Genomic DNA, 25,001 nt, shown 5'->3' on the forward strand with positions numbered 1-25,001 from the left:
GTAAAGCTATAGGGCGGTAGTTTGAGGGATTGGAACAGTCACGCTTCTTAGGCACAGGCTATACAAAGGCATACTTCCAGCAGGAAGGAAAGATAGATGTTGATAGGCAGAGACGAAAGAGTTTGACCAGGCAGGGTGTCAGCACAGAAGCACAGTTTTTAAGGACAATGGGATGCAGTCCATCAGGTCCATAAGCCTTCTCAGAGTTGAGGCCAGAGAGGGCATAGAAAACAGCATTTGGAAGAATCTTTATAACAGGCATAAAGGAGTCAGAGGGGGGATGAGTAGGAGGAATATGCCCAGAATCGTCCAAGGTGGAGTTCTTATAGAAAGTCTGAGTGAAGAGTTCAGCCTTAGAGACAGATGAGACGGCAGTGCTGCCGTCAGGGTTAAGGAGAGGAGGGAAAGAGGAAGAAGTGAAATTGGAGGAGATATTTTTGGCTAGATGCCAGAAGTCACGGGAAGAATTAGAAGCAAGGTGTTGACATTTTCTATTGATAAAAGAAGTTTTGGTAAGTTGGAGAATAGATTTGCCATGATTCCGGGCTGAAATGCAAAGGTCATAGTTTGCGGGAGGAAGTAGGTGAATGGATCGAGGCAGGAAGATGTGGTGGGCCAGCTCTGGTGAATGATGTTTTTTCCCTGGGAGGCCTAAGCCATGGACAGCGTATATCTGCTTATGCTACGCTGAGCATTTCTAGTCTATGTACATGTCATGCCCTGAGAGCTTCATTTTTCTCTTTTCTATTTTCTTTTCTTCAACACGACCTCTGTGTGTATCGAAACACACGAGAAATTAATCAAGACCAGGAGAGGGTATTCACCGGCTGCCTGGGCTGGGATTGAACCCACGACCAGCGTGATGAGAGAGCCACTCCCTACCAAGTCGGCCAAAGAGGTACCCAACTGGGTAAGTGGGTTATGGGAGGCTCGTTCATCAGGCACAGTCGCCGCACTACATACATACGTACAGAGAAAAAATAATCCAAGACGTGGTGGCTAAGGCGAGACAGTAACACCGCCCGTAACACTCTCTATAAGATGTTGACGGGACGAAGGTTTGAGTAGGAAAGACAGCTTTGTGCTTCAAGCATACGTGTCGAGAGTTACAGTGAAGCTTTGAAGCTTCAACATGACCTCACTTATCTGGCACGTCAGCCAATACACCAGCTTTGAATAGCTAGTATAAAGGTTAATTCTCTCATTTATTGGTTCAACGGTCTCAAATTCGAATCATAAGTGTCTTATTCAAATAATAACCCAAGTGCAAATTACCTGAGTGCAATTTTTCTCCCTAATGATAATTATATTTAATGGGAGGTAATTTTATACATAAATTTTCAACATCCTATACTTCAGCAAATGTGGTAAATACAATATATAAAAAATGGAGAAAAGATAGTCATTTTAAATGCTATTAAGAAAAACTAGCTAAATTCAATGCAGAGAATTTAGTTATTCACTACTTATCTAGATGGTATCATCTATAGCCATAGATAAAAGAGATCCACTTAACCCGGCAGCAGCGGGGATCATGTTTTTAATGGTCCCTCCAAGCGATAAAAATGAGAAAAAATCACCCCTCACACAAACCATTTTATAATATATATTAAAGCATTTGTGATCAGATTATGTATCATCGATTTTGGGGGGTAAATATCATGGCACAAATTTGGGCCGTCACTGCTACATGGTGAAGCCACAAATTTGGCCCGTCACTGCTACACGGTGAAGCCACAAATTTGGCCCGTTGCTGCTACCGGGTTAATAATTCATATTAATCATCTCCAGTAAAGCAACCAGAAACAGATCACCTCTAACCACCTACCTGAGATAGGACAGAAGAGTCCACAGTAGCATAAACATACTTGTCACCAGCCATGATCATCTGTCCAGGAACTGGTGCCTGCCAATAGAATCCAATAAGATATAAGTTAGCTTTGTTCAGTCAATGTATGATGTTATGTAAATGGGCCTACACACTTGAGGCTGTGACTAAATAAAGACTTGTACACACAAAGGAGTAGCTGCAAGTGTCACCAATCTCTCTCTCTCTCTCTCTCTCTCTCTCTCTCTCTCTCTCTCTCCAGGCTGGGCCACAGATAATAATTCTTACTGCCACACTGCGATAAAGATAAACGTTCAACAAAATACAGATGTTTTTACACACTCTCTCTCTCTCTCTCTCTCTCTCTCTCTCTCTCTCTCTCTCTCATTAGACTTTATAATGATGCCAGGCGACGAGTAAAAACACTAGTAGGTCAGGCAAAGCGTAGATATGAAGAAAATATTGCAGCCAACTGTAAAAATAATCCGAAATCTTTTTTCAGTTACATAAACAGAAAGGCGATCAAAAGTGGTATTGGACCTTTAACAAACAGCGACGGTGCACTAGTGACTGACAGCCAACACATTGCAAACCTCTTAAACAATTACTTTTCCTCGGTGTTTAATACTAACAGTCTTCCTCTCGCTACCACCAACACCAGTAATATTGTAAATCTCGAGCATGCATTGCCTAATTTTGAAATAACAACCGATGAAGTCCTTAAAGCTCTCCATTTACTTGAAACAAATAAAAGTCCCGGACCCGACAAAGTATATCCTATACTGCTTAAAGAAACAAAGAGCGAAATACTCTCCTCCCTCACTACCGTATTCAATATGTCCTTGCGACAAGGCATCGTCCCTTCGGATTGGAAAAAGGCTAACGTGACACCAATTTTTAAGAAAGGAGACAAAAAAAATACCAGGTAACTACCGACCCATTAGTCTAACTTCAATTGTAGGTAAGCTACTCGAGAGCATAATTAGAGACAAAATTGTGAGTTACCTCGAAAGCCACTCATTAATTGGGGATTCACAACATGGCTTCCGTAACAAAAGATCCTGCCTGTCAAACCTACTGACCTTTTATAACGATCTCTTCTCAATTTATGACGTAACCAAATCAGTGGACGTAGTCTATCTTGACTTCCAGAAAGCGTTTGATAAAGTCCCACATCATAAATTACTTTATAAATTAAAGCAAATAGGCATTGACGGTCAAGTAAACCAATGGATCGCGAATTGGTTGAGCAACAGACAACAAAGAGTTGTGATTGACGGATTTAACTCAGAGTGGGCGCCAGTCACTAGTGGCGTCCCTCAGGGCTCGGTTCTTGGCCCAGTGCTCTTCATTATTTACATCAACGACGTGGATGTTGGACTCAATAATCGCATTAGTAAATTTGCAGACGACACAAAGATTGGTAACTCGGTTCTCACTGGCGAAGACAGGCAAAGCCTCCAAGAGGATTTGCACAAAATTTCAGCTTGGTCGGATAGATGGGAGATGCCCTTTAACGTAAACAAGTGCCAGGTCCTTCAAGTTGGAACGAGGAATAAGAAGTTCGATTACGAAATGCACGGCGTTAAACTCAAAAGCGTTCAATGCGTCAAGGACTTGTTGATCAAAATCGCGTCAAACCTCAAATTCTCACATCAATGCATCGATGCAGCAAATAAAGCGAACAGAATGTTGGGCTTCATTAAAAGAAACTTTTTATTCAAGAATAAAGATGTAATACTTCCGCTCTACAATAGTTTAGTCAGACCCCACTTGGAATATGCGGTACAGTTTTGGTCTCCCCACCATGCAAAGGACATTGCTAAACTAGGAGGTGTTCAGCATCGAGTAACAAAAATGATCCTTCCTTTGCAACAAATCCTACGAAGAAAGGCTTTCCACCCTTAACATGTTCTCTCTTGAGAAACGTCGCCTCCGAGGAAAACTGATCGAATGTTTTAAAATACTTAATGGTTTCACGAATGTAGACAGAACAAAATTGTTTGTGATCGATGACACTTTGCGAACGAAGAATAATGGCATAAAACTCAAATGTAGACAAGTAAATTCAGACTGCACCAAATTTTTCTTCACCAACGTTGTAGTGCGAGAATGGAATAAGCTCCCACCATCAGTGGTCCAGTGTAACACGATTGACTCCTTTAAAAACAAGCTCGACCATCACTTCCTTGAACTTAATATTAACTAGAGTAGAAAAGCAACGTTTTGGAGCCATCTGATTAATGTAAAATCACTTAGGTTTAAGGACAGACCACCAAGTCTGGACCATGGGGTCTGTGTGGTCTGATTTTCGATGTAAATCTATGTAAAATTCTCTCTCTCTCTCTCTCTCTCTCTCTCTCTCTCTCTCTCTCTCTCTCTCTCTCTCAATGCGTGTATACACACGCAGTCTCCGCCATGTTAGTTTACTCCTCAAAGCAGTGGCTTCAACAAGTCTCTAAGAAGGACCAGTTCTGGCAGGTCCCAGCAAGTATCAGGCATTTTGAATGTAAAATATTGGGATTTAGTAAGGATCAGAATACATATGAAACTTTAAAAATGACCTGTTAGTGGTGAGGCCGACGAATGTCAGGCAAAAAATCTTCAACAGAAACTCATAGTTTAAACCTTTTTTTTCCCCCAAAAAAATGACAGCTCAAGTTGGGGGTGCGTCTTATAAGCCATCAAATACGGTAATTATCAATCATCAATAGTTAAAAGTCATTTCCTGTGCTCATATTATTGAGAATAAAATAAAAAATATAAAAGATCCTCACCTGCACACGAACAGAGCTGAGAAAATCTGTGTCCTGTGGACTCTCTACAGTGACAGTTCCGCTGTCAACGTCAATGTTGACAACATGGGGAACAGAAGGCGTCAGATCTCCATAAATACCCTGCAAATATAAAAAAAAAAAGAAGAAATGAGTACAGAAAGGTAATCAGATATTCAATCCCTCTATGTATGAAAAGTACAAATATATATTTTACAACATTACATTTTTTAAAACAAAACTTTCTATATTAATTTGATGGTAAGTCATTTTAATCTGGTTGCAAATAAAGTACTCCCTCAAATTTTGTGAAATTTCAGTCGACACTACGAGTCTCAAAATGCATGTTCACAAAATTAGAACAATTGACATCATGAGGAAATTTGAATGTGGGTGGCATATCAGTGACAGCCTATTTTTCATAATTTTTTGCCCTTAATTATACACACACACACACATGTAATAATACATCATATATTAAAGAAATTTTTTATATATGATAAAACCCTGATTATCATGTCCCCAAGCATCCAGCAACCCCAAGCATCCAGCAAATATGTGGCTGGTCAAAAAAGAATAAAAAAAATCAATAAAATCAATAAAAATTGTGAAAACAGAATTGGTGTAAGATTTGAAATACCAGCTCTGGGTGACTGTTCACTTTCCTCCAATGCTCCAGCAGTGCTGCACCCCTACTGCAGAGCACCCCTGCAGCCACACCACTCCACCCTCAATCAGCTGATTTACTTATACTTGAAATGCCAGAATTTACACTTTTCTACACTCACACACGTCCTCTGCGTGTAACGAAACACACGAGAAATTAATCCAGACAAGGAAAGGTTTGCTGGCGCCGGGGATCGAACCCGCAACCAGCGTAACGGGAGAGCCACTCCTTTACCAGTCGGCCAAAGAGGTATCCCACTGGCTAAGTGGGTTATGGGAGGCTCACCCATCAGGCAAGTCAGCACTACATACCCACCCCATTCTCTCTCGCGTGGCACTCTTCAAGGCACCACCAAGGTGAAAATATAGAGGACCTTGTAGCCAACCAACTAATTGCAGTAACCTATGAGATAACAATTCTCTCCATGACTCTGCCACAAGATGAGAACATGCCTTTACCAAACCCTGACACAACAGTTCCCATTGTGTTAGGATTCAGCAATGGCATTCTGGGCCCAATAGAAGCAATGCATTAGACTATTGCAGTTAGTCAGCAGGCTACAAAGCCCTCTATATTATTGCACATGCCTTGATGCAGCCCTGAATAGCCGCACAATAAAAAGGAGAGAGAGAGAGAGAGAGAGAGAGAGAGAGAGAGAGAGAGAGAGAGAGTGTGTATTTACCTATTTGTAGTCTACAGGGCCTGAGTTAAGCTCTAATAGTCCCGTCTCCATATCTACATTCATCCAGCCTTTCCTTCATTTGTTGGACACTGCTCACCTCCACCACCTCTTCCCACAAGCTGTTCCATGTGTTAACACTTTTATGTGGAAAACTATACTTTTTCAAGTCACTCAAACAGATTCCTTTATTAAGTTTCTTCCCATGTCCTCTCAGCCCCTGCATTCTTGCAGTTAAGAAGAGATCATCTCTATCCACCTCATCAAACTTATTTACCAACTTATACAGTGTGATCAGATCTCCTCTCTCCCTTCTTTGTTCCAGTGTTGCTAAGTCCATCTCCTTCAATCTGTCTTCATACATCATATTTGATAGTCCTGGGACCATTTTAGTTGCAAGTCTCTGTATCCTTTCCAACTTTCTGATATCCTTCTTTTTGTAAGGTGACCACACAACTGCAGCATATTCAAGTTTTGGTCTTATCAGTGTTGTTATAATTTTCTTTCTGTGTTCGAATTGCGAAGCACATTCAAATTGGAGAACAAAATTTGTTTGATAAATGTGTTCGAATTGGTAATTGTTCGAATTGAAAGGCGTTCGAATCACGAAGTACCATTGCAGTTCCATTGCACAGGTGTTTTTACCCTTTTATAACCTGACACGAGTTTGGTAGGATAGCTGTTGAGCATTTTTTTTTTTTTTTTTTTTTTTTTACGTCGTGGCCTATTGTGCCGGTAAGCTTCTTCCCGGTGGATCCTGATGGTCAGCCCAAGGCTTCTTCCCGGTGGGGCCTGATGGTCAGTCCAGCCCGTTCTGGCGCAGGAGAGTGTTTATAGCGGCACCATCTTGCATCGGCTCATGCTGCCCTCCCAGAGCTCATCTTTAATCCTAGAATCTAAAGTCCGGGTTGATAGGTGGTCTTCTGGACAGCATGTGGGTAGTTTTAAGCCAAGTTGCTGACTCATCGCCCTCCATAACTCCTCCGCCCCTCCACGCTATTGCCCCCTTCTCCCGGGCACCTCCCCTGGGTCTCCACTTTTGAATTTATTAGTCCGTAAGACTCCCTACGAGCTAGGGGCAACTTTATTTGCCCTTAGATTCGCAGGGTGTTGGCAGCATACCCCCAGGGCAGCGTCGCCAAATTATTGTACTCACCGCATTGTATTGTCGTAGTTTCGGACCCCCCCCGCCCTCCCACGGCCTCGCCACACATGACTTTCTACTCAAGCTCATCCCTTACTGTCCAAATCCCTTATGCAAGCGTTAACCAGCATCTTCACTCTTTCATTCCTCACGCTGGTAAACTCTGGAACAATCTTCCTTCATCTATATTTCCTCCTGCCTACGACTTGAACTCTTTCAAGAGGAGGGTATCAGGACACCTCTCCTCCCCAAACTGACCTCTCTTTCGGCCACTCCTCTAACTCTTTTTAGGAGCAGTGAGTAGTGGGCTTTTTATTTTAACATTTGTTACCTTTTTTTATGCCCTTGAACTGACTCCTCTGCTGTACAAAAAAAAAAAAAACTATGGCAAAAAGGAAAAAAAAAAAAAAAAAAAGAGCATCAATAAATAACAGCTTTAGCGCTAACTTTAATTTTCTATCGTTATTTGTGCAGGGGGAGGCGGTGGCTGAATGGATAGCGTGACGGCACCGCATTCAGGACGACACGAGTTCAATCCCCGCCCGGTGCCACCAAGCTGGGATTTTTCAGCTGCTGCCGAGTGGCTTAAAACTACCCACATGCTGTCCAGAAGACCATCTATCAACCCGGACTCTAGATTCTAGGATTAAAAATGAGCTCCAGGAGGGCAGCATGAGCCAATGCAAGATGGCGCCACTATAAACACTCGCCTGCGCTAGAACGGGCTGGGCCGACCATCAGGCCCCACCGGGAAGAAGCCTTGGGCCGATCATCAGGATCCACCGGGAGGAAGCCTTGGGCCAACCATCAGGATCCACCGGGAGGAAGCCTTGGGCCGACCATCAGGATCCACCGGGAGGAAGCCTTGGGCCGACCATCAGGATCCACCGGGAGGAAGCCTTGGGCCGACCATCAGGATCCACTGGGAGGAAGCCTTGGGCCGACCATCAGGATCCACCGGGAAGAAGCCTACTGCCGCAATAGGCCACGACGTAAAAAAAAAGGGGGAGGCAAACTCTAGCTCCGGGCTCTTCAATCCCCCATTTCTACCCCGACTCCCTTGGTTCCATTGCATCACCTGGTGCCCCAATTTTCAGGGCACCAGAAGGATGGTTCGGACAATTTAGAAACTTGTTTCATCTTCCACTGCTGAAAACTGAAAACAACTACAGTAGTGATATTAACAAACTAAAGTGCCAAATGATGAAGGAACATTTTAACCCAGTAGCAGCGACGGGCCAAATTTGTGGCTTCACCGTGTAGCAGCGACGGGCCAAATTTGTGGCTTCACCGTGTAGCAGCGACGGGCCAAATTTGTGGCTTCACCGTGTAGCAGCGACGGGCCAAATTTGTGGCTTCACCGTGTAGCAGCGACGGGCCAAATTTGTGGCTTCACCGTGTAGCAGCGACGGCCAAATTTGTGGCTTCACCGTGCAGCAGCAGACCAAATTTGTGGCTTCACCGTGTAGCAGCGACGTGCCAAATTTGTGGCTTCACCGTGTAGCAGCGACGGGCCAAATTTGTGGCTTCACCGTGTAGCAGCGACGGGCCAAATTTGTGGCTTCACCATGTAGCAGCGACGGGCCAAATTTGTGCCATGATATTTACCCCCAAAAATAGATGATACATAATCTGATCACAAATGCTTTGATATAAATTATGAAATGGTTTGTGTGAGGGGTGATTTTTTCTCATTTTTCTCGCTTGGAGGGACCATCAAGAAACATGATCCCCACTGCTACCGGGTTAAGGTCAACAAAATTACACTGCTCCTTCAACTTTTTCTTCTAAAAAAGATGTAAAAAAAAAAAAGTGGCCGAATCATAACCGCTCTCCCTATATATGCATGCATGGAGGAAAACACCCATTACTTAGGGGGAGTGGTAGGAGACTCTCTAAGAAGCACTACCCTAGACTCACCTGAGGCTCTTCAGTCTTGCTGGCTTGGGCTGGAGAGGGTGTCTGCCGTTGTTTCTTGCCATCTCCTCGACTATGTTCTGCTACATGGGCCAGAAAATTGTCTCGCTTTACTGTCTTGAAGGAGCATACACCACATGTGAACATGATGCCATCTATTTGAGCTGGAAAAGGAAAATTTACTTTAACCACTTAGAGCATGATGATGCGAATGGTGTGAAACTAAATGTGTCTCAAACATTTGCTGATGATGCATGCCACTAGCCTTACAGTAATCCCTCGTCTATCGCGGGGGTTAGGTTCCAGAACCCCAGCGATAGGCGAAAATCCTCGAAGTAGCGACTTTATATTTATTTTATTATTTATATATATTTTAAGGCTTTATAAACCCTTCCCACACTCTTATAAACCTTTCCCACACTCCTATTGACCTATCCCACACTCTTATAAACACTTCCTACAACATTTCGTCGTTACGACACGGTCCCAATAAATGATTCTATAATTCTTGTTTCGACTTCCAACATTTGCTTCGTAAATACGAACTTCGAACAGAAATTAGTTTGTTGAGCGGGGTGGAAAAATACTCAAGAGACAGGACAATATGAGCGTAGCTCACTTCCTTTATATCACAACTAGGTAAATACAAGGAAAGGGAAAGGGAGGAGGAGAGGGACAGAGTGTGTGATAAACAAAATAGAGATAGAGGATGTAAGAATGGAGAACAAGGAGAAGGAGTGGAGGAAACAGGGAGAGATAGAGAGGATGAAAACAAGAAGACAGAAGGGTGTGGGGAGGGAGGGGCAAAAGGGAGAGTCAGGTTAGGGCTTCGGTCAGGACATGACCTGACTCTCACGTCTGCCCATCCCTCCCCACACCCTTCCCATTTCCCCTTCTGTGTGTGTGTGTGTGTGTGTGTGTACATTTACATAGTTGTATTTACCTAGTTGTAGTTTTACATGGCCTGGGCTTATGCTCGTGTGGTCCTGTCTCCGTATCTGTGTTTGTCCAACTTTTCCTTGAGCCAGTAGCAGCGACGGGCCAAACTTGTGGCTTTACCGTGTAGCAGCGACGGGCCAAATTTGTGCCATGATATAAACCCCCAAAAATAGATGATACATAAACTGATCACAAATGCTTTGACATATATTATGAAATGATTTGTGTGAGGGGTGATTTTTTCTCATTTTTCTTGCTTAGAGGGACCATAAGAATCATGATCCCCACTGCTACTGGGTTAAGGCAGGCGGCTACGGGATATTTTTCGACGAATATATTTAAAATTGGATGAGTACATGATTTTGCTCAGCATGGCCGGAAAAGCCTAAATTGCCAGGTGATGAAGTTTGTTTTTGTAAAATTAAAACCCCTCCCCCCTGAAGGCCATTTTTAAATGCCCTGCACTGTTGTGTCATAGCCAACACATGCTGTCAACACATGTTGCATCATTCAATGCTTGTATATACGTAAAAGTTGCATTAGAATATTGTTTCCACCACCACCTGCTTCATCACCACTTACTCCACTGCCACCTACATCACCACCAACTACAGAATCAGCAACATTGCCTCATGAATCATCACTGCAGCTCTGACAACAAATTACTCACAAATTTGTGAACACTGAGCCTGATTACTAACAAAACTTTCATCACCGTGTCGCTTTCTTGGCTACAAACACTGTTCATGTTCGAGAGACAGAATTCCCCGGTACAGTCATGCAGGAACACCTTGAACTTCTGACACCCTCACCTTTGATTAAAACTTTTTTATAAAGGGGGGACCAAATGCCTAATCATTCTCCAGCCTCAAAGGAAGCCCACAGCCTAAGCATTACTTTAGGCATTTGGTTTTGAGTCTTGGTGCAAAGCCAGATTTTTAAGAAATTTATTTATAAAATTGTACGAGCCGTGAACATCTCGTGTATGAGCCGTTGTAGCAAGCCACCGCTGAAATGGTCGTGTACTCTCCTCCGGTGAAACAAAGAAAATGGTTTGGCTTTTTTTTTTTTATAAAAAAAAATGCCACACCATTTTCTTTGTCTCACCAGAGGAGAATACATGACTTTTTTTTTTTTTTTTTTTTTAGTAAATATAAATAAAAAAAAGCCACACCATTTTCTTTGTCTCACCGGAGGAGAGTACGCGACCGTTTCAGGGGTGGCTTGCTACACCGTGACCCCCTGGTCACAAGCCGTACAGCAATTGAAAAAAAAAAAAATCTTCCTATGGAGAAAAAATATTCTTTGGGGAAGCTCAACAGATAAAGGAAGCCCATTTCCTGAGGAGTATTATGCACTCTTTGTTTTGCCTGTCAGGGCAAATACAGATTTTTAATTAATATTTTCCCACTACGTAGTAGCATGGGTTGTGTCCACCTCACCCTACTTCCATTAAAAAAATGTGACAATAGTACAGGTGAGAATCCTTTATCCGAAATTCCAAAATCCAAAAAGCTCCAAAATCAAAGTTTTTTTAAATGCTGACATGATGCGTCACAAATGGAAAATTCCGCAAAACAACCCATTCTCTTTTTCCATTTTTTTTTCCATCATAAGACACCATTTCTATCTGTAACATTTCTAAGACCATATTTACTTCATAAGGGTATTTATGTTGTAATTCAAAGTTTTATTTTTTTAAGGTAAACTGTGTTAAATCATAATCTGGGAACTTATTTCAATGTCTGCTTCACAACGTCAAGGTAACTCTGCTTTTCAACATCTCGTTATCTACGAACATGCTTATGGGGAAGAAAATGAAGATAAGGAGGAGAGGCGGTGGCTGAGTGGTTAGCGTGCTGGGCTCACATTCACCACGCTATGGACAATATTGGTTCGAATCCCCACGCTACCACCTGGGATTTTTCAGTCACTGCTGAGTGGCCTAAGACTACCCACATGCTGTCCAGAAGCTCACCCATCAACCCGGACTCAAGAAGAAGCCGTTCAGTGAATCAAGAATGAGTTCCAGGGGGCAGCATGAGCCAAGCATAGCTATAAAAATTGCCTGCGCCACGACAAGCTCAGGCCGACCATCTGGCCCCTGAAGAAAGCCTACCGGCAGGAACAAAGGACAGACGGGAGAAACGAGGGAAAGTTAAGACTGTCTTGGGAAGGGAAGACAAGAAAAAACAGACGGGATGAGAAGGGAAGTGATCGACACGCCAATCCTTGTCGACAGAGCCAATCTTTTGGTCGGTGACTGCCAATAAAATTGGTCTGTCGGCTCCATCTTCATGGGCTGTCACCCGACAATGGGCCATATGGTCCCTCCACGGAGGGACAAATCTATATGTGGATGGATGAATGGATGAGGACGAGGTAGGAAGATGAATAAAGAGGAAGGAAGGAAAATAGGAAGGAGGAAGGAAGGAAAGTAGGAAGGAGGAAGGAAGTTTGGCAGTCCCTGGTGTCGGTGCTGCTGGGAAAATGCATCATACCGCCCACACTTCTCATGCCTCTCAAAGAGTCATCAATTTATAAAGGAATTGGCTGTTCTTACTCACAGAGTTATATTTCAAGTTGAAAAATACAATTTGTAAGCATTTATAAATCAAGCAGTCGTCACAGAAACACCTTTGCTTGTTACTCATTGTGATTACCACGTATTGTGTGCTCTGTGGTGTAAAGGTATTGTTGAAAATGTCAAAAATTCCGAAATCCAAAAAAATCCGAAATCCACAACACTTCCGGTCCCAGGAATTTCAGATAAGGGATTCTCAACCTGTAATAACATTGATGGCATGTAATGACTTGATCTTCTGATTCTGATGACTTTGAGGAATGCATGGATGATAGTGACCATGATTTTGTAGGATTTGAACATGAATAAGAAAAGCTACAATTTTCAAAAATTTTATGATTATAAATTTATTTTCACACTTTCCTCTGTTTTACTTATTTAAACTATCCCAACCTATCTTTACATAATCTAATCTCGACCCCCCCCCCCCCTCTGACTGAAGGGGGTTGACACTCCTTCTAATAGGTGGGGGGTGGGGGGAGGGGGGTGCTTCACGGTATTATTCTAGTGTTTGCCCATATTCACCCCCCTCAACCAAGACTGGCCAGGGGGTCTTTGGGAATGTGAGGAATGCGGTGGGAAACACAAAATGCGTCACAAACACATAGTTTTGAGTTATAGAGGATTGAAAAATACCCTAGATGTAGGGAAATTCCTTACATTCAGGGTTTTTTTTTTACCACATGGAGAAACCACTCAAATTCACTCACCCTCAGTTAGGGGGGGGTCAAGTTTGGTTATGTTGGGTAAGGTTAAATTAGATTTGGTTAAGTTAGGTTAGATTAAGTTAGGCACAACCTAACTTTGCCCCCCACCCTAACTGAGGGTGAATGAAATTGTGTACATAGTAAAAAATCCCTGAATATGTGATAGGACTGCAGCAGACCTAGGTCCCACACATCACCAGTCCATTATGGAGTGTTCTGGCTCTCTCCACAGCGGTCCATCAATGAGTGTTTTGGCTGCGCACCTGGCCCTCCCTGTCCCCTCCCCAAGGTAAAACATATACAAAAATGCATTATAATAATAATTCTTTTACTAGCTAAGTTATTACGAATATTGGCTTGGAGTGGTAATTCTTAAGGTTTACCATTCATTTATTTTTTAAATGCCTGCTTAAATGGAAGCACATCTTATAAGCCCATGCGTCTTATATGCCATCGAATATGGTATATGTACTGGGTGCTAGGCAGAGTTTTGGATCAGACTCATTGTTGAGCATCTTTTGGCAATATCAAAGTCAATGACCTTGTTTTTACAGACAATGCAGTAATCCTTGCTGATTTGTTGGAGATTCTGGTGATCGCTCTCAAGGTACTGCACGAGGAGACGAAACCCCTCAGACTCCAGGTCTCCTGGGTCAACACGAAAGTACAGGTGTTTGGAGGCTTGCTGAATGAAACAGTACAGTCCATCCAAGTATGTGGTGAGGAGACTGATATCTTGGAAAATTTCACATACCTTTGTGGCATAGTTCAGGACAACAATGGGCCTCATCAAGATGTCTTATGGCGGCTTGGTCCACAGTGTTATGAAATCACTCAGCACGAGTATATGGCATTGTTGATCCCTGTGCAGAAGGACAAATATCCAGACATTCAAGTCTCCCTCTTACTCTATGGCTGTGAGGTATGGACACTGAACAGTGACTTGGAGAGGCAAATTGATGCCTTTGGTAAAACATGCGTTTGTAGAATCATGGGATACCACTGGAATGACTTTGTGTCAAACCGATGACTACTCCTTGAGACTGATTTGACATATAGTGCCCACATAGTCCATCAATGCCAACTTCTGGTATACGTGCCTGTGGCACACTGCCCAGAAGCTAATTTTGCTCACCGGATTGTTTCTGTACGAGACAACTCATAGTGGAAGAGGACGAGGGGACACCCACAGAATTTATAACTTGAGCAAGTTGATAGATCCTGTTGTGAGATACTTGGACTAGGAAGGGGCCCTGCATGGAGACTTACCTGGAGGAGCCCCGGGTTTGGCATTACACGATGAGCAAGGTGACATGACCCCCAGCGTATGCCCATATTGATTGATTGATTGATTGATTGATTTATCCCTCAAAAAATTAGTACCAATGGTGGATTGAAGACTGGAGGAGGGAATGGAATAGCTTTATCTTATACATCCGAATATCCTTTGGCCACATCTCCAAATCTGAACAATCTTTGGCCAAAATAGTTTGGATATTGGGAGAGGATTAAGCAAAACCAAATCGTTATGTAAGAAACAATGAAATTTCATACATAAATGATACTACAAATGGGTTGGATTTCCATCATTAATCAAGAAAATTGTCAATGGAAGAATGCAGAACATCATGTGAATCACAAGACCATAGAGATTATCACCTTTTGTGGATAACACGTCATACATTGTTATTGAATACATTTAATATTTTTTCAAAATCTATTTTATTAACATATGGCAAAAGAAAATGCCAGAAAACTATAACTCATTTTAATATGCATGTTAACCAATATGATTATTAACCCGGTAGCAGCGACGGGCCAAAATTATGGCTTTACTGTGTAGCAGCGATGGGGCAAATTTGTGCCATGATAAAAAAATAAAAATAAAATAGATGATACATAATCTGATCACAAATGCTTTAATATATATTATGTAATGGTTTGTGTGATGGGTGATTTTTTCCCATTTTTCTCGCTTGGGGGGACCATTAAGAAACATGATCCCCGCTGCTGCCGGGTTAACATACACCCCAAACCATTACGGTGGCTGAGAGGTCAGGGTGCAGACGTGGTGAGCCCATAGACCTAGGTTCGAGTCCCACCGAAACAAGCTGATTTTTCAAACCATCACTGAGTAGCGAAAAATTATATACATGCTGCCCAGATCTTGTCAACCCTAACTTCAGCGACTTTGTTCAAGTGGAGCACCGGGGGGCAGCATGGGCCACGCAAGAGTCATACATCACGGCAGCCACTATAAATAAAATTCTCTGACACCCCTAACAGGTTGGGGTTGCCCTAGAAGACCCTCACAATAGTCTACTGGCGCCATAGGCAGCGACTATAAAAAAAAAGGGAGGGGGGGAGGCTGTGTTCTTGAACTCTCTAATTGACAGACATAATATATGACTTAACAAAAATCGGAATACAAAATTTTTAGTGAAGAAAATAAAACAAGCTATAATGAATTTTTTTTTTTTTTTTTTTTTTTTTACAACAAAGGAGACAGCTCAAGAGCACAAAAAAAGGAAACAATAATAAAAAAAGCCCGCTACTTGCTGCTCCTAAAAAGAATCCAAAGAGGTGGCCGAAAGAGAGGTCAGTTTTGGGAGGAGAGGTGTCCAGATACCCTCCTCTTGAAAGAGTTCAAGTCGTAGGCAGGAGGAAATACAGATGAAGGAAAATTGTTCCAGAGTTTACCAGTGTGAGGGATGAAAGAGTGAAGATGCTGGTTAACTCTTGCATAAGGGGTTTGGACAGTATAGAGATGAGCATGAGTAGAAAATCGCGTGCAGCGGGGCCACGGTATGGGGGGAGGCATGCAGTTAGCAAGTTCAGAAGAGCAGTCAGCGTGAAAATATCAATAGAAGAAAGAAAGAAGAAGACTATCAGTAAGAGGAGGAGAGCTGATGAGACGAAGAGCCTTAGCCTCCACTCTGTCCAAGAGAGCTGTGTGAGTGGAGCCCCCCACACGTGAAGTGCTGAAAGCCAAATGAAAACTACTGACCATAAGTACTCAATAATTAGCTTAAGATTAATACAAGTAAATCAGACTACTGCATCTCCTCACCTAGACCTGGATGTTTGTCCTTGAGGTGAACCTTAAACGTAGTGGATTGAATGGAGGCATAGTCACAGTAGGGGCAGCGATAAGGGCGGACACCTGAGTGCTGCATCTTGTGACGGCGCAGAGAATTATGGTCAGAGGTCCGGTACTTGCACTTTTCACAAGCAAAGGGTTTTTCACCTGAAACAGTAAAAAGTTTAGATTCTCTAATGTATTAGAAACCCAAAACCAAAGCTATCAAATGTATCAATCTTATTTTTGCTGAATCGATGTTGATCACTTAAAGTTGTAGCAGAATTATAACCAATGACATTTAACTTAAGTGTAATTGATTTTGTGATAAAACTACCACTGGTGTGGCTCTTAAAAAATTAAAAATAGTGTTGACATGCCTTCCTATATATATATATATATATATATATATATATATATATATATATATATATATATATATATATATATATATATATATATATATATATATCATTGACCCTTTGGCGGCGACAGGACATTTATGGATTTTCCCCTATACAGTACCCTCCCAAGTTTCACGCTATCCGAGTTTCGTGATTCTCGAGTTTCCGCTCAATCCTAAATTCTTATCATCCCAACTTTTGCACATTATCGCCCTGAGTTTCACGCTGCTTTGACATGTACGAGTAATGTCTACCTATACTTTACGTCACGAGCGATTCCTTAAGGCGGTGTCACACTGGCTGTTTTCCTCCAACCGTTGGGGCTACTGGCAACCGTAGTTGCCCGTGCGCCCAACCAGGAGCGAGTTGTCAGTTGTCCGTACGGATAGAAAACGGTTTGGAGTACGAGCAACCACGCGGCTGTATGTAAACAAACAGATGACAGCAGTGGCTGAGGAGTGAGGAGCAGTGAAAAATGCCCAACCAAGAAACTCGTAAAGTAGACTGGCAGAGCTGTTTTGTTTACTATTTAATCGATTTAATCCTTGTGAATACAGACAACCGACCTTGGCCATGTGTGACGCACACCCGGAAATGTTGGAATTGCTGGTCAACCTTATCGCCACCACAGTTGGAGGAAAAAGGCCCACTGTGACACCAGCAGCTTAAAGGCACAGTCACACAAGCTAGTTTCTCGGGAATTTTCCACCGAAATTATCTCCCGACAATTTTCTCCCTCAAATTTATCCTCAAGTTGGGTCACACAGAGGACTGTTGCATTCTGGGATATATCAGCTGAAAAGCAAAACAAACAATGGATCCAGACATTGCAGAGTTTGCTTTGTGGTGTTTGCTGAAGAAAAAAATGAAAAGAAAGCATTTGTTGGTTCGTGAGTGGTTTGCTTGGAGACAAAGGGGGTGTGTTACAGCTTGCTACCGTTAAATGCAACGAGAACTTAACAGTGAGGACCCAGACATGGTAAGGCAGTGGCTACGCTTGGACAAGACTCAAGTCCAAGACCTGCTCAACCTGGTTACTCCAAGCTTGTCTAGCTTCGTGGAACTCATTGTGGTACTGGAATAAACACGCGGATAGCTACTAAACTGATCAGCTGATACGCTCTTCTTCTTATGGCCACAACTTTTCGACCTTACAAGAAAATAACTAACATGAGTTTCTGATTAGAATTTCGATGAGTTTCGTGTGAAATGCAGACGATTTTGAATCTCAGTACAAAATTCCCGAGAAACTAACGGTTGAGTAACCGTGTTCACATGTGCTGGGGCGATACTCACAGAAATGCGAGCAAATGGCCCGCAGTAAAAGTCACGAACTAATGATTTATCTATCAACACTGACTTCAGATTCACAAACCTTTTGTTTCATCATAATTAGAGGCTGCTGATTGAATGAGTGCCGTCGATGATGTCATCGGACTCGGAGAATCACAAGCGTATTTTCAGAACTGTCAGCCAATCGTAAGGCAACCAGGCGACTTTAGCTGTGGCTTCAAAATAACCCGTTCTCTCTTAACATTTTCTTTCTTTACACTGTATGTATTTTGAGATAACGAGAGAAAAGTGGGAAAAAAAGTCAGCTTCTCCACGGGCCGGAACAAATAAGCGCTTTTCCAGTGTTTTCAATAACCCGAGTTTTGCAATCTGGGAGTTTAACGCTATACCTGCGGAAAGAAGCAAGCACGAAACTCAGGAGGGTATTGTAGTGCGTCAAATACCACAATAAAATGAAAATGCACCAATTAACTTCATATCACTTTTACATAAGGAAAAGACCTTTTATTAACCATTAATGTCATTTATTTTCTTTAAGAAATGAGTAAAATTGCAAAAGGCAAAAATTATTAAAAAGGTGGCAAAAATAAATTTGTTAAATTATAAGAGACTCGATCCACTCCATTGTTTAGGACTTAGCTTAAAGAAAAGGCATGTAGATTAGTTTTACTACCATGTATTGACACATTACTCAACGCAAAACCTTTCTTTATCACCATAAAGTAGGTATTAATTTTGTAAATATTTGCTGATTTTGGAAAGGTAAAAATAAACATATTTATATAAAATAACATTTATTATGTAAGGAAAACAAACTGCACATGTTTTCAATAAAATGACCCTTCAATCACAGTTAAATGCCATGTTAACCCGGTAGCTGCAGGGATCATGTTTCTTAATGGTCCCTCCAAGCAAGAAAAATGAGAAAAAAATCACCCCTCACACAAACCATTTCATAATATATATCAAAGCATTTGTGATCAGATTATGTATCATCTATTTTGGGGGGTTTATATCATGGCACAAATTTGGCCCGTCGCAGCTACTGGGTTAAACACCCTGGGAACTATATTCAAGGTCACCCCACATCATTTTTTTTCTATTACACATGATTATATTACATTGCAATCAAAGATTGTTTATGATAAATCTGTAATGATATCACTGATATAAGGAAATTGTAACAAAAGAATATTATCACATCCATCAGGGCGAATCAGCTGCGGCAGCCTTTTTCAACTATGTATTTTAGTTTTTTGCATTAGCAGCAGATGGCTGTAGCTATTGAGCTGTGGTTTTCTGTACGTGTTTTAGAAAGAAAATGGATTGATAGTTTCAAAGGTAGGCATTTTTAAAATGATATTGACTAAAGTTGACTTTCACAACTTAGCAAAACTCGCTCTGACTACACTCAAGTATTGCAGTCAAAGGGTTTAACCCCTTCACTACGGCCGGGCCAAAACAGCTCCCTGCGCTGTATCCGGGATCGCCGCGCGTGCCAAATTTCAAATGTCACTATTGAATATAACAAGTTTTCAGCCATAAACTCAACACAATCATCATGTATTATATATGAAAACATTCAGAATTAAATGGAGCACATAAAGAAACAAAAATTAATTGATAATTTTGAGATGTAAGCATAAATATAGAGATAAAATAACTCATATATTGGCTAAAGCGAGCCAGGATGCAGGATGCGTGTCCTCGGATATGGTATGGGGCATGCAAGGATGCAGTATACACGTCCTCGTGTTGAAGGGGTTAAAGAGATGAGAAGCAAAAACTAACCTTCATGATACACTTTGCAGCTACTTTACTAAATGATTATCTTTACCAGTGAGTCTTTAACACTTATCTTGTGGCTGGCAGCAACCCCGCTGCCACGATGTTGCAATGATTTAATTATGGAATATCTCCAGTTTGCCGATAGCCACCAGACAGAGAAGAGGTGGGTGTTATGCTTGTGGCTCGTAGAGCGTAATTGCACCTGGTAGAAAGCCTGACCCACATGGGGGCAGGCCACAACAATATAATGTTTTATGGCCAATTTTGGGACAGGCCATCAAGATGGATTTTCTATGCATATATATGAATATAAGCTACTGTATATGATTTGTTATTACAATTGTTCAACTGATTACCTTACAATACAGTAAATTAACCATTTCTACTTGTATTTTTTTACTGGTAATGGAACCCATCAATTTGTCTCACCGAAGAAAGCGACGAGTCATTCCAGAATTTTTGTGGTGAATCCTACAAGCCATCTCCAAATTATGACTCCTCATTGAACGAAGGATGGAAAATTGCAGCAAAAAAAGCAGACAGTGTCAACTTTTTGTGCTGGCTGTGAGGGTAGTCCATTCATGTGCCTGGATTGCTTCAGTGTGAAACATCATGGCTAATATCATGCAAAGAGAGAATAATGAACTCAAAATATGGGAATGCAAATCTTTTGTTTATCCAATATGTGTTCCAAGCCAGGGATATTTTTTTGTTGTGAACAGGAAGAATAATTTTCTCATATTTTTTTTTTTGGGGGGGGAGGGGGGAAATGTAATGTTTTTTTTGTTTTTTTAGATATATATACTCTGATAAAAAAATTATAGGGGATACTTGAGGAAACTTTCATTTTCAACCACTCAAGTAAAAAAAAAAAAAAAAAACACTGAAATGTAGTTTACCATGTTTCATAATAATTTCAATTCAAGGTAAAACTGAAATGGTTTAACTAACCTTCTGAAAGTTACCCTCTGAGTACGGACCACTGGACATGGGATGTTATCCTACATGGCGATACCACACATCACCACTGACTTATCTTTTCTCCCGAAAGGTGCAGTTCGTTCCCACAAGACGGTATCACCCGGGTATAGAGTGGGCCTAGAGCCGTTCCTCTCTCGTGTAGGGATGTGATCTGGCCTAGTGAAAACAAAGTAAAGGAAAGGAAAAGTTACCACCTCTGCCAAAAACAAAAAAAAAAAACAAAATGTTGCTTCCTGTGACGACATATATTATAAATTTTATAATTTTCAAAATTTTTCTATTTCGAAAAAAATATTTTCATGATGATTGTTCCAATATAAAAAGTGTGGAAAAAAAAAAAAAGCAACGGTGCGGGCACAACCGCGCATTGTAACTCTCTCGGGGCTGCGGGGCTGGTGGCGGGGGGGGGCGGGGGGGGATGAAAGTGGATGAGAGGTACACTTCTAAAAGGGGAAAAAGGGGGACATTTTTTTTTTTTTTTTTAGGATAGATTGAGTTTTTTGAAAAAAAAAATTTTTTTTTAGTGCAGTAGTATGGGGTGTACTAGTTTTCTCGCCATAGCGCGGTACTCAGAGGGTTAATGGTCAACAAACAATATTCTTTTTGTTGATTATCTTTTTTTGATGCCTTACCCATAGAAAGAGAATCATTAATATTACAAAAATATTAATGTGCATCCTATACTGGATAATTAGGAGGATAGTAATTAGCATCAAAATGACCACCGGTGGGTCAGGCCGCCACAAGGGAATAAATCACCTGACCCACTGGTGGGTCAGATTGCATGGTATGTGTTAAATATCTTGGCAAAGATTTTTTCTGTCATTTGTAAAGGCTAACAACAATATATAAATGGAATGAATTTCTGAAAACAACTCTATCAACAAATATTGGAATCAAGTAACAATATCAGCAAGTCTTAACTCTTACACTACAAGCCATCTCCCGCTGGAATATTTCAGTGAATGTGGGAAAGACGAGTCATACATGCTTCTACTATTCTCATCATAAATTTCAACAGTTAGTAACCTCCTCTTATATGTCAGTCCTACCCCAGCTGTTGAGATATATGAAAGTCATGTGAAAACAATGAAGTCTATGGAGAAAAAATAAACATAAAATTTGAACATTTTTTACCTCAATCTACTGAACACAACTGAAAAAACTGTATGAAGTAAACCAAACAGACAAAAGGACTAAGGTTTTATAGTTCAAACAATTGCACTGTAGTAACATCCTCTAACAACACACATGCCTAAACACTTATCAACATAACACAACTAAGAATCAACATAATTTAACATAACTAAGATCTACTCAACTAGAAAGACTGACTAATATTTATAGGTCAATATGACAAGCAGATCATACACAAAACACATGACTCAGAAGGAAGAGAGACGAGGCGAAGCACTGGCTGAGTGGTCAGCGTGCTGGCACGGCATTCAAGAAAATGCAAGTTCACATCCCACCCACTGCGACAAACAAGCTGGCAATTTTTCAGCCATTGTCATACCCACATGATGTCCTGAAGACCATTTGTAGTCGTGGGTTCGATCCCCGGCTGCCTGGGATTGAACCCACGACCAGCGTGGCGGGAGAGCCACTCTTTTACCAGTCGGCCAAAGAGGTACCCCCCTGGCAGAGGGAGTTATGGGAGGCTCGCCCATCAGTCTTAGTCGTCGTGGCACTACACATTTATCAACCTAGACTCGTAGATTCTCTCGAAAAAAGGATCAAAGATGAGTTACAGGGGGCGGCATCAGCCAAGCACGATAGCGCCACTATAAACACTTGCCTGCACCACAACATGCTGGGGCTGACCACCAGCCTCCACCAAGAAAGCCTACTGGCACAATAGGCCAAAACTTAGAAAAAAAAAGCCCACAATTGCTTGTGTGGTTCTCGCCTTGACTAAGCCAACCAAATGAAGAAACTTAAAATGTAAACAACAACTCAGAAGTACTGAAAATATAAAGTTAGCATCCCCTATTACCACATTCTCCCTCACCTAACAGTACCCTCTCGAGTTTTGTGCTGTCCGAGTTTCGCCCAGCGTGCTAACAACACTGCAGCAGAAAATGCCTAACTGGCAACTTTGGCCCACGGGTAGCAGCTGAGCCAGGGTCCAGGTTATTATTTTCATAATTACTATTATTATTGTTGGTAATTGTAGTGTTATTTACAACACTTTTATTGAAATCAGGTAATGTTTACATTTTCAGTGTTACTTTCAAGGAAATAGGTACATGAAAAGGCTGTGTAAATTTTAATGAGAAAATATATATGAAATATCTTAACCCGTACATTACTGCCGACACATATATACGTCAGGGCTTGCTAAACACGTACAGTGGGCGTAGCAAGTTTATTTTTGCTACAGAGACTGCTGTAGACAATGGCAACACTGCGCGAGTGCATCTGTAGCATTGGCAACACTACCCAAGCTAGGGAGGAATCCCAAGCCACCTGTGACATCAAGATCAAGATCAGTGTAAATACTGTCACGGTGGCCCATTCCTTTAGCCACAGTCACGGCTATGACAATAGACAGTGAGTTTGAGGTTTCCTCATCTGAAGAAGACGTGGGAGCACTGTCAAGACTCTGGTTCAGACAAGGATTATGTGCCAGATGAGGAGGATATAGGCTATAGGAAATACCGTTTGTGTAAGGTAGCCTATTATATGTGTATGAGTGAACTAAAATTCTGGAAATCCCACACTTATACCCCATGAAATGGTGCTCTCTGGAGTATTCTACACCTGTGAGCAACAAAAAATGGGCTACCTGGCCTCCATCACTTGTCAAATCCTCCATAAACCATCACAGGGGCCATTTCCAGCACCGTGGTAACACTCCATGGAGTTCTCCTGCGAAAATTAGGTCCATGACATATGCTTTTTTTTTCCACTTTTCCCATCACAAGGAACATTTCTAAGCAAAAAAATAAATAAATAGATAAAAATAAAAAAATCGGCCAGTACTGTGCGGGTTAAAAGCTATTTTCCTTTCCAGAATTACACACAGACATTAGATTTTTATTAGATCTCTCTGCAGTTACAGCAATGCATTAATTTCTGGGCAGTGCTGGATGAACTCCTCTTCAGAGTAAATTTCAGATGGATCCCTACGGTTCTGCAAAATACAGGTCTGCCTCCTGATGGCCAGCTCTTCCCACTCTCCCAAATGAGCCACTCCATGAAGGTGACTACAGGCTGCACTGCTTCACTCTCTGTAACAAAGAAATTATTCAAGCTTTGAGTAGTCATCATGTCATTACTGGTCCACTGCAGGACAAAGACCTTCCCTTCATTCTCAACCTCTCTATGCTTGATGTTGATGTATATACTATCCTGCAATGGCAAATGATCTTATATGATCTCTCTGGCCAAATCCATGATGTGTTGTGGGTATAAATACCTACACACACACACACACACACACACACACACACACAGCGACTAAACTACCGGAAACTCTGAGAGAATGTACTTATGAAGAAAGACTGCAGAAATTGGGACTAACAACACTGGAGAGAAGAGGAGAGAGAGAGAGGGAACCTAATAGCATTGTACAGGATACAAGACGGATTGGAGAAATTGGACAGAGAAGACCTAGTGGTACGTGACAGAAGTGTGACGAGAGGCAATGGTAAGAAATTGAAGAAGAGCGACTGTAAGAGAGACATCAAGAAATGCAGTTTTCCATACAGAAGCATAACAACATGGAACGGACTTGACGAGGAGACTGTGTGCAAAAACGATTCATGAATTTAAAGCCAAACTGGATAATAAGCATTATGGCGACGGGACAGCACAAGCCTAGTACGGCTCTTTTCCTGTATTTCACAACTAGGTAAATACTAGGTACACACACACACACACACACACACACACACACACACACACACAGAAAGGGAAATGGGAAGCCTGTGGGGAGGGAGGGGCAGAAGTAAGTCAGGTCGTGTCTTGACCGAAGCCCTGACCTGACTCTCCCTCAGGACCTGACCTGACTCTCCCTACTGACCCTCTCTCCCCGCACCCTTCTCCTTTCGTTTTCATCCTCTCTATCTCTCTGTTTCATCCACTCCTTTTCCTTGTTCTCCCATCTTACATCCTCTATCTGTATATTTTTTATCACTCACTCTGTCCCTTTCCTCCCTTTCCCCTTCCCTGTATTTACCTAGTTGTGTTATAAAGGAAGTGAGCTACGCTCA

The 25,001-nt window shown here is 41.8% G+C and overlaps 1 protein-coding gene across 1 annotated transcript in view; it reads right to left on the reverse strand.

The window, feature by feature from the left end:
• LOC126987492 (mucin-17-like) overlaps positions 1 to 25,001 on the reverse strand; it is an 89,859-nt gene that overhangs the window by 34,101 nt on the left and 30,757 nt on the right. The window contains exons 5-8 of the mRNA XM_050844457.1: positions 16,310 to 16,486; positions 9,013 to 9,173; positions 4,606 to 4,725; positions 1,829 to 1,906 (exon numbers count right to left, since the gene is read on the reverse strand). Coding sequence (XP_050700414.1) covers positions 1,829 to 1,906; positions 4,606 to 4,725; positions 9,013 to 9,173; positions 16,310 to 16,486 — 536 coding nt within the window. The remainder of the gene's footprint in view (positions 1 to 1,828; positions 1,907 to 4,605; positions 4,726 to 9,012; positions 9,174 to 16,309; positions 16,487 to 25,001) is intronic.

Source organism: Eriocheir sinensis, chromosome 65 (assembly GCF_024679095.1).
Source record: "Eriocheir sinensis breed Jianghai 21 chromosome 65, ASM2467909v1, whole genome shotgun sequence".
In the NCBI taxonomy this organism is placed as follows: Eukaryota; Metazoa; Arthropoda; class Malacostraca; order Decapoda; family Varunidae; genus Eriocheir; species Eriocheir sinensis.